This window comes from Microcaecilia unicolor, chromosome 2 (assembly GCF_901765095.1).
Source record: "Microcaecilia unicolor chromosome 2, aMicUni1.1, whole genome shotgun sequence".
Taxonomy (NCBI): domain Eukaryota; kingdom Metazoa; phylum Chordata; class Amphibia; order Gymnophiona; family Siphonopidae; genus Microcaecilia; species Microcaecilia unicolor.
This window is the reverse complement of record NC_044032.1, coordinates 322,834,892-322,849,472: the sequence shown is the minus strand read 5'-3', so window position 1 is coordinate 322,849,472 and position 14,581 is coordinate 322,834,892. Positions and strand designations below refer to the sequence as shown.

Here is a 14,581-nt window from a genome sequence, read left to right as displayed (position 1 = left end):
ATTGGCTTTTGGTACCTCCTTTGAATTGTGCAACTCTGTTTAGCTATTCATTCTGTCCTGCGGTGCACTTCCTGTGGGACAGTGTCCTTGTCCCCGTTCTGATTTTTTTTCTCACTGGAGTCTCATGGGGTTATTAGGCTGTCACTATTATTGCTGATTTAATTGCGTTTTGTATATTAATTACACTAATGTTTTTTCTTTTACAGCATGGGGCATATCATTTTGAAGGGGCAATTTTGTTGTCATGTACTTTTGTTAATAAAATTATTTGTACTGTGTTTCTGTATATCTTTGGGTTTTATTATGTTATTGGCAGCAGAGAGGAGTTAACATCTTAATGACCTCCTGTGTTGGATTTGCCTTGTTTATATATATTATGTATCCATAGTATTATTGTTAACTGCTAGGGTCATTCTAAAGCCCATATTGCGGGTATTTTAGGGAAATTTTTTTGCTTAGGGTGACTGCCTTAGGAATATATCATCTTCTGTCTTCCCTATACTTAATAATGCTGTTTCCTTGCCTCCTTTATCAGTGGTTATCTAAGCCCAAATGGAGGTGTCAAAATTAGAACTTGATTTTTGGAGCTACGTTAGCTGCTTTTTGCTTTCAACCAGTGGCGTAGCTACAGGTGGGCCTGGGTGGGCCACAGCCCACCCAATTTGGACTCAGGCCCACCCAAAATTTTGGCACTCTTGCTGTGGCTGGTGGGAATCCCCAAAGCCTAAAGATTTCCTCCTCAAGCAGCCAGTGCTCTTCCAAACAGCAGCTGGCACTACATATTGGCCCCTCTGCACATGCTCAGTTTTCACCCATGCAGAAGCACTGAGCATGTATGGACTACTGGCAGCAGTACCAGCTCAAGTCAAGTGCTGCCAGCTGCTGTTTGGAAGAGCACTGGCAGCCTGAGCAGGAGGAAATCTTCAGGTAGTGCAGTTTGGGGATCCCCATCAACTTAGGTGTTTAACATTTTGTTTGAGGGTAGCTGGAGAGGCAGAATGCAGAGAGCAGAGTGGAGGGGTGCCAGGAGTGACTGAATTCTGTGCCCATCCATTTTGGGCTCAGGCCCACCCAAATTTGGCTGTCTGGCTACGCCCCTGCTTTCAACCCCAATCCTGCATGCTGCTTTTATGTTTCAGAGCCCAATTCATGACAGCAAAAGAAGGATGTAATTTATATTTAAGACATAATGCAATCTCCAATTTCAAAATTTGCATAGAAACGTTGTAGAGGATTATATATTATTTCTTGCCTGATCTATGTGAATCTTGTAAAGGTCAGCCAAGGATGCACCTTTGTCTGCCTCATTAGGATTTGTACTTTTTAGAGCTCATTTTTATTAGATTGGGTTCAAAGCTTGTTATTAACTCTTCTGATTCTATGTAGTAGGTTAACTTTTACATTAACTGTGAGATTTACTGAAAGGCTCCTGTCTGTATTTTCCTGTTATATCTACATGTTGCACACTTTTACACTCTTGTATTTCTGAGGGAACTCTAAACTTTGTGATGTAGTTTTATTATTTCCAGATGGTTGCATTCCTCCCTGATAAGCCTTAGGGACCATATTATCAGCTCTAACTTGACAGTGCTGTTCATCACAACAGGAATTCACGAAGACCTGATGGGCTTTTGCAATAGCAGAACTGGAAGGGAACTGATTCTCATCTGCAAATTATAGTCATTTTTGTAGAGACTTTTGTTTTGCTACTGTTATTAGTGCGACGAAACAAACATTTGTCTACTGAAGTACTTAATGTGTTTAGTTCATCACTTTCAAGGTGTATATATATATATATATATATATATATACCATGAAAGTGATGAATATATATATATACTAGTAAAAAAGGCCCGTTTCTGACACAAATGAAACGGGCGCTAGCAAGGTTTTGCTCGAAGTGTGTATGTTTGGGAGAGTGTATGTGAGAGTGACTGTTTGAGAGTCAGAGTGAAAGTGTGAGTGTGTGAGAGAGAGAGAGTGAGTCTGGGTGTGAGTGAGAATGAGAGTGTGTGCAAGTGTGTATGTGAGACACAGTGTGAGAGAGAGTGTGTGTGAGACACAGATTCTCTGTGAGTGTGCGTGTATGAGACCAAGCGAGTGTGTGAGTGACTGTGTGGCACATAGAGTGTGAATGTGATACAGTGTGAGACAGAGTGTGTGAGAGTGAGAGTCAGAAAGATGTATATGAGAGAGAGAGTGTGAGCCCTGCCCTCCCAATCCATGCCCATCTGTCCCCTGCCCCCTCCATTCATCCTTTTCCAGCAATTGCCCTCTCTCCCTGAGCCCTGCCCTCCCAATCCATTCCCATCCATGCTCCTCTGTCACCTGCCCCCTCCATTCATCCCTATCCAGCAATTCCCCTCTCTCCCTGAGCCCTGCCCTGCAATCCATATCCATCCATGCCCATCTGTCCCCTCCATTCATCCCTATCCAGCAATTCCCCTCTCCCTGAGTCCTGCCCTTCCAATCCATGGCCATCCATGCTCATCTGTCACCTGGCTCCTCCATTCATCCCTATCCAGCAATTCCCCTCTCTCCCTGAGGCCTGCCCTGCAATCCATATCCATCCATGCCCATCTGTCCCCTCCATTCATCCCTATCCAGCAATTCCCCTCTCTCCCTGAGTCCTGCCCTCCCAATCCATGCCCATCCATGCTCCTCTGTCCCCTGCCCCCTCCATTCATCCCTTTCCAGCAATTCCCCTCTCTCCCTGAGCCCTGCCCTCCCAATCCATGCCCATCCATGCTCCTCTGTCCCCTGCTGCCTCCATTCATCCTTTTCCAGCAAGTCCCCTCTCTCCCTTCCATGACCCCCCCTCGCATCCATGCTCCTCTCTCTCCCATGTCCCAGCCTGGGCCGCCCTCTTCTCCCCCCCCCCTTCGCATCCATGCCCCCCCGCTTCGCATCCATGCTGTCGTTTCTCCCCTGCCCTCCCGCTCCCATTGTTGACGCGAGGGCGGGGCAGAGACGGCTGGCTGGCTTGAAGTCTTTGTTATTGTGGTCGCGTTTCCTGCCTCCCTGGTAGTCGCCTCCCTGCTGGACAGTGACGTCAGGAGTTGTGTTATTCGAACGTTGGAGGAGCATGACGTTGAGGGCGGAGCGATGCGATTGGTTGAGTGTCATTGCTCCGCCCTCGACATCATCACGTTTGACGCGTGGGCGGGGCAGACACAAAGCGATCTCACCCCCTTCACTTTTAGAATGTTGGGTAAGTGAGGCTTCATTAGAACGTTGGAGGTGCGTTTTATATAGAGAGATATGTGTGTTATGTACCCCAGGTACATGAGATTCCAGAGAAATAGCCCCCAGGAGGAAGAGTGTATCTAGATGAATGTTTAGATTATGAAGTTAAGATTTTTTTATGTACCGTGAATGAAAATGTTTTGTGCTGCTCTAGACAGAAGGAAAGTGCCTTTCTAGGCGTCTGCCTAGTTTGCCCTAATTTGTTTAAATTACCTTCTCTTTCATCATATAGGACATAGGTTGTTAGATTTCTTATTTAGGACCATTATCTGTGTGTCAAGCTTCTTGAATTTATTGTTTTATATTAATTGAATTTGAAAACATTTTCCCCTAACAGGCAGAGTTCCTGTTTTCCTCATTGTTTCAGCAAGAAGAGGGATGCTTCTAAATAACATATATACAGTTTGTATGTTAATTGTAAACAGCTGGAATGTTAAACTTTAATCCCACAATCATGCTTATTTTCGAAAGAGAAGGACGCCCATCTTTCGACACAAATCGGAAGATGGGCGTCCTTCTCCCAGGGTCGCCCAAATAGGCATAATTGAAAGCCGATTTTGGGTGTCCCCAACTGCTTTCCGTCGCAGGGACGACCAGATTTCCTTGGGGCGTGTCGTAGGCGTAGCAAAGGTGGGACTTGGGCGTGCCTAATACATGGGCGTCCTCGACCCATAATCGAAAAAAGAAGAGCATCCCTGATGAGCACTTGGACTAATTTACTTGGTCCTTTTTTTTGTTACGACCAAGCCATGAAAAGGTGCCCGAACTGACCAGATGATCACCAGAGGGAATTGAGGATGACCTCCCCTCAGTCCCCCAGTGGTCACTAACCTCCTCCCACCCTCAAAAAAAATTATTTAAAAATATTTTTTGCCAGCCTCTATGCCAGCCTCAAATGTCATACTCAGGTCCATCGCAGCAGTATGCAAGTCCCTGGAGCAGTTTTAGTGGTTGTAGTGCACTTCAGACAGGTGGGCCCATGCCCATTCCCCCTACCTGTTAGCTTGTGGTAACTGTGAGCCCTCCAAAACCCACCAGAAACCCACTGTACCCACATGTAGGTGCCCCCCTTCACCCATAAGGGCTATGGTAGTGGTATGCAGGTGTGGGTAGTGGGTTTTGGGGGGGGCTCAGCACACACAGTAAGGGAGCTATGCACCTGGGAGCAATTTCTGAAGTCCACTGCAGTGCCCCATAGGATGCCCGGTTGGTATCCTGGCATGTGAGGGGGAACTGTGCACTACGAATGCTGGCTCCTCCCACAACCAAAGGGCTTGGATTTGGTCGTTTTTGAGGTGGGCATCCTCAGTTTCCATTATTGCCGAAAATCAGAAACGACCAAGTCTAAGGATGACCATCTCTAAGGTCGACCTAAATTTCCAGATTTGGGCGTCCCTGACGTATTATCGAAATGACGTATTATCGAAATGAAAGATGGACATCCATCTTGTTTCGATTATATGAGTTTCCCCACCCCTTCACGGAGACGTCCTGCAAGGACATCCTCAGAAAAACTTGGGCATCCCTTTGGATTATGTCCCTCTTTGTGTCCCTTTTATGAGCTTTGTTTTGTATATATGGGGAAACGATGCACCTAATTGCTTACTTGGTGCCCTAATTTCATTTGTTATGCAAGCTATTAATTAGTTTTCTTAGGACAAGTATAGAACTTTATTTTCACTAATTTGCACTGTTGAAAATAGGATGCTGATGTGATTTTTATTTTTCCCTAATTTGTTTTTTCAATAAGTGAAATGTGCCTATCTAATGATTTTAAGCAGAAGCTTGCTTGTAGCAGACCTGGTTATTCAGCAAACCACAAAGATAAAGATTTAAATTTATATTTTGAATTGTATGGAGTAAAATTGTGAAGAAGTTAGAAGAAATCTAGTCATCCTTGGGAAATTTTATGTAAAAGGTTACAGAGATGTTCAAGCAAACAAGAAGGTGTATTTGTAATGAGACTTAAAGTTATTAGCTGCCAATGTGCAAGTTGTGTGAACTGTTTCACAGTACATATTGTGACTAGTCACATGGCACAAGTACATCCTAGTATATTCAGCACCATGTATAGAAAGGAAACTGCAAGTTGGTCAGATGGTCTGTGTAAAGTGGATATATGTGGAAGTGTTTGAAATGGGTTAGGTATATGAATTATGATATACTCTTTTAGGATAGGCCAGAATAACAATTGATTTTCTTGTGAATTAAATATAACTACAACTGTGTAAAACATAAAATCTGAGAAACGCATTGAGTTCATGGAATTTTGTTAAGGAATTGGGCAGCCATTAAGTAGATTGTTTATGACCTGAAGCCTAAACAACTATGAGACCCTCATTGCCCTGCTCTGTTTAATTGATTTATTGTTTGGAGTCATGTTGCAGGTTCACAGATCTGTCATTTCACATTAGTTGAAGCCTTCCAAAAGCAGCATGACGTCTCCCATGTGAAGCCCTGACTGTGTGAACCCTGCAACTGTGTACAGACTGCTGCTTCACAATACCTGAACCCACACTGACCACTGTCGATTCATCTGTCACTTGGATTGTCTGCCTATCACTGCAATTTTAAGTGGCACTGAATAGCCAGCTTTCTGACTGTGTACATTTACAAAAACTTATGGACTTTTCCTAGTTTTCTATTTTTATTATTGTACATCTCCTTGCTTTGGTTTTGAGTTACTGAAATGTTATAGAATTATTTGTTATATATTTTAGCTTTATCCTAGTCTCCTGTTCTGTTCTTTCTCATAGGATTTCCCGATACTAGTTTGCAGTTTTATGAAATCATTATACCTCCAATTATTGATAGACTCTATGTCCTTTCTGAGGCATTGCATATTAATATTTAATGACTCAACAGCATGGCATTGCCTTGGACTACTTTCTAGCTAGTCAAGTGTTGGCATTTTGTTTAATTCTACTTGTATCTTTATACCTCTTAATTCTGCCCCTCGTGGTAATTTACCTAGGGTTATTCAGTGCTTGACAGATTTAGAAGCCCATGTGTGTGCATGTTAGGTTTCTGTTAATGATTTCTTGTTAATTCCACACATATTATGCTTTCTCAGTTCTCTGCTTTATCTTCTGTTGCCCCGTGCAGGACAGAATTTTGATCTTGGAAGGACCTCTCCTTTGTGGAGGTTCCTGTTTAGTTCCATGCCAAATCCTGTCCCCCCCCCAATCACCACAATTTGCTGAAATGTCCAGCATTGGGTTTCTGGTCTCCTCATTACCTGTTTTCTGTGCATAATGAATAATCCCATCTGCTTAGGGATTATTCAAGAGGGAAATGTATTTCTCTGAGGACAAGCAGGCTGCTTGTTCTCACTGATGGGTGACGTCCACGGCAGCCCCCAATGATCAGAAATCTTACTAGCAACAAAAGTTTGCTAGAGCCTTCGAGCGTTCATGGCCATCCGCTTCCCGCCCCTCGCACGAGAGTCCCATAGTTTTTCTCTTTCCGCGGTAGGGAGCGGTTGTTTTCCGTCTCTCTCTATGCCCCTGAGAGAAAGCCTTCGTGTCTGCGAGTTTTTTCGCTGTTTTTTCTTTTTCTTTTGTGCTCTGTTGAAAAAGCGAGTCCCATACGGTTTTAGTGTTAGTCCTACTTAAGTTTCGTTTCGTTGCCGTCCGCGTTTCTCCCTTTTGTGCCCTTTTTTCCTGGCACCATTGAGAACTTTGACTTTGTCACCGCTGTTTTTCCGTCCATGACATCGAGGATTCCCAGCAGTTTCAAGAAGTGCGGTCGGTGCAGCCGGGCAATCTCAGGTACCGATCCCCATTCGTGGTGTATCCAATGCCTTGGGCCCGACCATCGCCCAGACGCGTGTAAGTTATGTCTTAGCCTTAAAAAGCAGACACAGGCGTCGAGAAAAGCTCAGTGGGAACGTCTGTTTGGAGCCTTGCCCATCACTTGAGTGTCAACATCGACAGCGGTACCGAGGTCAGCAGCATCGACATCGGAGATGGCTTCGACATCGGGAGGGCAGGTAATAGCTGTCCAGAGACCACCACATGCTGGGAGCAGTGAGCCATTGAGTGGGTCTCCGCCTTTCTCGAAGGCTGCTGCTGTGCAGGCCCATCGGGACCGACCACTTTCGGACCCGACTCTGAGGAGGCATGTGGATTCCACATCCTCATCGGTACTGAGGAGTGTCGATGCAGTGCATCGAGCGAAGGCTAAGAAGCATCGACATCGGTCTCCTTCAACACACGGTACCGGGAGCTCCGGGGTGTCGAGGGATTTGGCACCGGGGAAGCGAGGACACTGGGAGGACCGCTCACCCTCGTTCCAAGAGGTGTCGGTCTTTGGACAGTCCGGTACCACTTCCCTGCTCTGTACAGGTTCTGCCTCCGGCTCCTGCACCGGCCCCACAGCCTTTCCCGGCAGACACTCTGGACGAGCGCCTCCGAGCCATTCTCCCAGGTCTCCTGGAGGGGCTGCTGCGTCAGTCTGTTCTGGTACCGGGGGTGCTTGCGCCCTCGGTACCGCTGATGGAAGCAGCAGCTGGCTCTTTGACCGTGGTGAGGTCCCCGACGCCGGTGCCACCCAGGTCGACTCCCCATCGACATCGCTAGAGGGAGCTTCATCGCCGCCGCCGCCATGGGAGTCAACTTCTCGATGTCGTCATCGAGGACGTGGTTTCTCGGAGTCGAGATGGGCCCGGTTTCGGACTGCAGTTCGCGAACTCTTGTCCGACACCGAGGAGGATGCCTCATGGGGAGAATAGGAGGATCCCAGATATTTCTCTTCTGAGGAGTCTTGTGGTCTTCCTTCTGATCCCACTCCTTCACCTGAAAGGAAGCTTTCTCCCCTGGAGCGTCTTTCTTTCTCCTCCTTTGTGCGGGAAATGTCTGTGGCTATTCCCTTCCCTGTGGTATCTGAGGATGAGCCCAGGGCCAAAATGTTCGAGGTCCTTGACTATCCTTCACCACCTAAGGAGTCGTCCACTGTTCCTCTGCATAATGTCCTTAAGCAGACATTGCTGAAGAACTGGACGAAACCACTCTCTAATCCCACCATCCCCAAGAAGGTTGAGTCCCAGTATTGAATCCACGGAGAGCCTGAGTTGATGAAGTCGCAGTTACCTTATGACTCTATGGTTGTGGATTCTGCTCTCGAGAGCCAAATGTTCTAGAGATTTTGCCTTGGCGCTCCCGGGATGAGAATCTAGAACTGTGGACTCTTTTGGGAGGAAGGCCTACCAGTCCTCAATGCTTGTGTCCAAGATTCAGGCCTACCAGCTCTACACGAGCATCCACTTGCGGAACAATGTGAAGCAACTGGTGGACTTGGTCGAGAAGCTCCCTACGGAGCAGGCCAGGCCTTTTTAGGAGGTGGTCAGGCAGCTGAAAGCATGACGTAAATTCCTGTCCAGGGGTGCTTACAACTCTTTTGATGTTGCATCCAGATCCGCTGCTCAAGGTATAGTGATGCGCAGACTCTCATGGCTGCGTGCCTCTGACCTGGATAATCGTGTTCAGCAGCGGCTTGCGGATGTTCCTTGCCTGGGGGGGGGGGGGGGAAATATTTTTGGCGAGAAAGTCGAGCAGGTGGTTGAGCAGCTCCACCAGCCTGAGAATGCCATCGACAAACTCTCCCACTGGGCGCCTTCAGCATCTACCTCATCAGGTAGATGTTTTTTCAGGGGAAGGAGGACTGCTTCCTATGCTTACTATAAGCATAGGTACAATCCACCTTCCCGACAGCGTTCTCAGGCTCAGCCCCAGCGTGCTCATTCACATCAACAGCGTGCGCCTAGGCAGGCCCCTGCAGCTCCCCAACAAAAGCAAGGGACGGGCTTTTGACTGGCTCCAGTTGAGCATAGCCTCTATAAAAGTGTCCGTGCCAGACGATCTGCCGGTCGGAGGAAGATTAAAATTTTTTCACCAAAGGTGGCCTCTCATAACCTCCGATCGGTGGGTTCTCCAAATAGTTCCTCAATTTGACCTCCAAATTGCCCACCGGGAGCTCAGTCCTTCAGCTTCCAGCACAGGCAGGTACTTGCAGAGGAACTCTCCGCCCTTCTCAGTGCCAGTGCGGTCGAGCCCATTCCACCAGGGCAAGAAGGGCTGGGATTCTATTCCAGGTACTTTCTTGTGCAAAAGAAAACTGAGGGGATGCGTCCCATCCTAGACCTAAGGGCCCTGAACAAATACCTGGCACCCTTTTTCCAATGATTCAGAAAAACGACTGGCTATGCTCTCTGGACATAAAGAATGCTTATACACACATCCCGATACTGCCAGCTCACAGGCAGTATCTTCGATTCGTCTGGGAACGCAGCACTTTCAGGATTGTGTACTGCTTTTTGGTCTCGTGTGTGCGCCCAGGGTGTTTACCAAATGCCTGGCGGTAGCTGCAGCGTCGCTACGTAGACTTGGGAGTGCATGTGTTCTCTTATCTCGACGATTGGCTGGTGAAGAACACTTCAGAGGCAGGAGCTCTACAGTCCGTGCAGATGACTATTCAACTCCTGGAACTACTGGGGTTTGTTATAAATTACCCAAAGTCCCATCTTCTTCCAGTTCAGAAACTAGAATTCATAGCAGCTCTGCTGGATTCACAGACGGCTCATGCCTATCTTCCAGAGGGGAGGGCGGACAACCTTCTGTCTCTTGTTTCTTTGGCCAGAGCGTCTCAGCAGATCACAGCTAGGCAGATGTTGAGACTGCTAGGCCATATGGCCTTCACAGTCCATGTGACTCCCATGGCCCGTCTTCACATGAGATCAGCTCAGTGGACCCTAGCTTCCCAGTGGTTTCAGGCTGCAGGGAATCTAGAGGATGCAATCCAGCTATCCACCGATTTTCAGAATTCTCTTCTGTGATGGACAATTCGCTCCAATTTGACCTTGGGACGTCCCTTCCAAATTCCTCAGCCACAAAAAGTGCTGACAACGGATGCATCTCTTCTGGGATGGGGAGCCCATGTCGATGGGCTTCACACTCAAGGAGCTTGGTCCTTCCAGGAATCAGGTCTTCAGATCAATCTTCTGGAATTGCGAGCGATCTGGAACGCTCTAAAGGCTTTGAGATCGGTTGTCCAATCAAATTATTCAAATTCAGACAGACAATCAGGTTGCCATGTACTACGTCAACAAGCAAGGGGGCACCGGATCTCTCCCCCTGTGTCGGGAAGGCATCCAGATGTGGCTGTGGGCTCACGTTCACTGCATGTTTCTCCAAGCCATGTATCTGGCAGGCGTAAACAACAGTCTGGCTGACAGTTTGAGCAGGATAATGCAATCTCACGAGTGGTCGCTCAACTCGAGCGTGAGGCACCCCCTTGGTGGATCTTTTTGCCACTCAGACCAATCAGAAGGTCCCTCAGTTCTGTTTCCAGGCTTCAGGCCCACGACAGACTAGCATCGGATTCTTTTCTCCTTCACTGGGGGAAGGGTCTCCTGTATGCATATCCTCCAATACCTTTGGTGGGGAAGACTTTGTTGAAACTCAAACAACACTGCGGAACCATGATTCTGATTGCTCCTTTTTGGCCGCGTCAGATCTGGTTCCCTCTTCTTCTGGAGTTGTCCTCCGAAGAACCGTGGAGATTGGAGTGTTTTCCAACCCTCATTACTCAGAACGAGGGGGCGCTTCTGCATCCCAACCTCTAGTCTCTGGCTGTCACGGCCTGGATGTTGAGGGCATAGAGTTCGCTTCCTTAGGTCTTTCTGAGGGTGTTTCCTGAGTCTTGCTTGCTTCCAGGAAAGATTCCACTAAAAAGAGTTACTCTTTCAAATGGAGGAGGTTTGCCGTCTGGTGGTAAAAAGAATTGAAGCGTTGCAAAGAAAAGCTACGAGAATGGTATGGGATTTGCGTTACAAGACGTATGAGGAGAGACTTGCTGAACTAAACATGTATACTCTGGAGGAAAGGAGAAACAGGGGTGATATGATACAGACGTTCAAACATTTGAAAGGTATTAATCCGCAAACGAACCTTTTCCGGAGATGGGAAGATGGTAGAACGAGAGGACATGAAATGAGATTGAAGGGGGGCAGACTCAAGAAAAATGTCAGGAAGTATTTTTTCACGGAGAGAGTAGTGGATGCTTGGAATGCCCTCCCGCGGGAGGTGGTGGAAATGAAAACGGTAACGGAATTCAAACATGTGTGGGATAAGCATAAAGGAATCCTGTGCCGAAGGAATGGATCCTCAGGAGCTTAGTCAAGATCGGGAGGCAGGGCTGGTGGTTGGGAGGCGGGGATAGTGCTGGGCAGATTTATACGGTCTGTGCCAGAGCCGGTGGTGGGAAGCGGGACTGGTGGTTGGGAGGCAGGGATAGTGCTGGACAGACTTGTACGGTCTGTGCCAGAGCCGGTGGTTGGGAGGCAGGGCTGGTGGTTGGGAGGTGAGGATAATGCTGGGCAGACTTATACGGTCTGTGCCATAGCCGGTGGTTGGGAGGAGGAGCTGGTGGTTGGGAGGCGGGGATAGTGCTGGGCAGACTTATACGGTCTGTGCCCTGAAGAGCACAGGTAGGGTATACACAAAAAGCAGCAAATATGAGTTATCTTGTTGGGCAGACTGGATGGACCGTGCAGGTCTTTTTCTGCCGTTATCTACTTTGTTACTATGGTGTGAAAGCAAGGCCCTAGATCCTCGCTCTTGTCCTATACAGACCCTGCTTGAATACCTTCTACACTTATCAGAGTCTGGTCTCAAGAGTTCACCTTATTGCAATTAGTGCTTATCATCAACGTGTAGAGGGTAAGCCTATCTCTGGACAGCCTTTAGTTGTTCGCTTCATGAGAGGTTTGCGTTTGTCAAAGCCCCCTGTCAAACCTCCACCAGTGTCATGGAATCTGACCCAGCTAATGAAGCCTCCCTTTGAGCCACTGAATTCCTGCCATCTGAAGTATTTGACCTGGAAGGTCATTTTCTTGCTGGCTGTTACTTCAGCTCGTAGGGTCACTGAGCTTCAAGCCTTGGTAGCCCATGCTCCCTATACTAAATTTCATCATAACAGAGGAGTCCTCCGCACTCACCCTAAGTTCCTGCTGAAGGTGGTGTTGGCGTTCCATCTGAACCAGTCAATTGTCTTGCCAACATTTTTTCCCCATCCTCATACCCGCCCTGCTGAACGTCAGTTGCACACATTGGACTGCAAGAGAGCATTGGCCTTCTATGTGGAGCAGACAAGCCCCTTCAGCCAGTCTGCCCAAATGTTTGTTTCTTTCGACCCCAACAGAAGGGGAGTTGCTGTCGGGAAATGCACCATTTCAAATTGGCTAGCAGATTGCATTTCCTTCACTTACGCCCAAGCTGGCTGACTCTTGAGGGTCATGTCAGTGGCCCACTTGAAGTCAGCCACTATAGAAGAGATTTGCAAGGCTGCGACGTGGTCTTCAGTCCACACATTCACATCCCACTACTGCCTTCAGCAGGATACCTGACGCAACAGTCGGTTTGGTTAGTCTGTGCTGCAGAATCTGTTTGGGGTTTAGAATCCAACTCCTCCTCCCTTAGCCCATTTTTGTTCTGTTCCAGGCTGCACACTCAGTTAGATGTTTTCTTCGTAGGTCAATCCTTGTTATGTCCTCGCCGTTGCGAGGCCCAATTGACCTTTGTTGTTTTGAGTGAGCCTGGGGACTAGGGATACCCCATCAGTGAGAACAAGCAGCCTGCTTGTCCTTGGAGAAAATGAAGATACATACCTGTAGGAGGTATTCTCCGAGGACAGCAGGCTGATTGTTCTCACATACCCGCCCGCCTCCCCTTTGGAGTTGTCGTTTCCTTTTTTTTGCTTTATCGAACTACGGGACTCTCGCGCGATGGGTGGGAAGCGGATGGTCGCGCATGCGCGCGCTCAAAGGCTCTAGCAAACTTTTGTTGCTAGGAAGATTTCTGATCATCGGGGGCTGCTGTGGACGTCACCCATCAGTGAGAACAATCAGCCTGCTATCCTCGGAGAATACCTGCTACAGATATGTATCTTCATTAAATCTATGATCAATAAGATGGTGGACCACAGTGTAACTCTTAAGATGCCTGCCTTTTTTTCTGTGAAGCAGAGTTTGCCCAACTCTGTAAAACAGCAAGGTGTGGTCAGATTACAAGGTTCACTTCCCACTTTAATGCTTTCATTTCAGTACACATAAGTGAGCCCCCCTGGAGCATAAACATTTCTCCTCTACCTAAATATGTGACCTGCAAGCCCTGGGGGCTTTGGTAGTTGTGGACTTTTAGGTAGGTACAATAGGTTCTTTCTGTTCCTAGAGGGCTCACTATAAAAATGAAGGGGTTTAGGTGGGATATGTATCTTGGTCCCTTTGTCCACTGCACTGATCATTAGGCTGCCCCTGCCTTGCTGGGATGTCTGTATGGTCAGTTCACTAGGAATGCTGCCAACCAGACCTCCCTATGGCTTGTTTACGTTTCTCCATGGGATGTCCCCTGTCCCCCCCCCCCCCCCCCCCCCCGCCGTCCCCCCCAGAAAACAGACTTACAGATGGATGTGTTGAGCATGAAAACATCTAGCTGAAAGCCATAATGGAACTATAAATTTTGACATTTTTTGATTCGATAGCTGTGTGCTAGATGCTGGATTGAAATGTTTTTAGAAAAAGTCTCAATTCTGACTTAGACATCATATCGAAAATACCCCTCTAAGTGTGTCTCCAGGCTGGTAACCATAAAGCATGACTGTTTTTAAGATCTCTCTTAATTCAGCAACAGTTTTTGTCAATCTTTCTCCTTTGTACTCTATTTTGGGTAGATGAGCATTCAAGATCCCTACATAGTTCAGATCCAGCAGCCCCTTCCTTTGCCATGTCAATCCAAATCACTTGTACTAAACTAAATTAGCCATTTGTACTAGTGTGACTGCTGCTTAAAGGGAAGATTCCCCCTGACCTTTCTGAATGACATTATCCTGCTTATCCATGACAAACTGTTTTACCCCTGTGACCTGCACTTTCACTAGGTCATGCAGCCACAGTCTGATCCCTTTTTGTGCAACTTGGTATTTTCTGTGTCTGCAACAAGATGGCTGCAGGTAATGTCTGTTTTAGAATAAATCCTTTCCATTTGTTACAATCTTGAATAGAAGGGCTTAAATGTAAGAGTTGTGCTGTTGTCTTTCACAGGACCCCAAGGAGTACCTCCCATTTTTAAATAATTTGAAGGAAATGGAGACCAATTACCAAAGATTCACAATAGATAAATACCTGAAAAGATACAAAAAGGCTCTTGGTCACCTTAGGAAATGTGGTAAGTTTGTATATTTCATTCCATGCTACAAGATTCATTTTAACCTGCACTTAAATCTATACACCTGTGAAAAAACTGTACTGTTAGTTACAGGAGCTGGAGTTTTGATTTTTCAC

At 47.2% G+C, this 14,581-nt stretch overlaps 1 protein-coding gene across 1 annotated transcript in view; it reads left to right on the top strand.

Moving 5' to 3' along the window:
- The window catches only part of ELP1 (elongator complex protein 1), a 1,128,708-nt gene that overhangs the window by 821,416 nt on the left and 292,711 nt on the right, over positions 1-14,581 (top strand). The window contains 1 exon segment of the mRNA XM_030194341.1: positions 14,342-14,465. Coding sequence (XP_030050201.1) covers positions 14,342-14,465 — 124 coding nt within the window.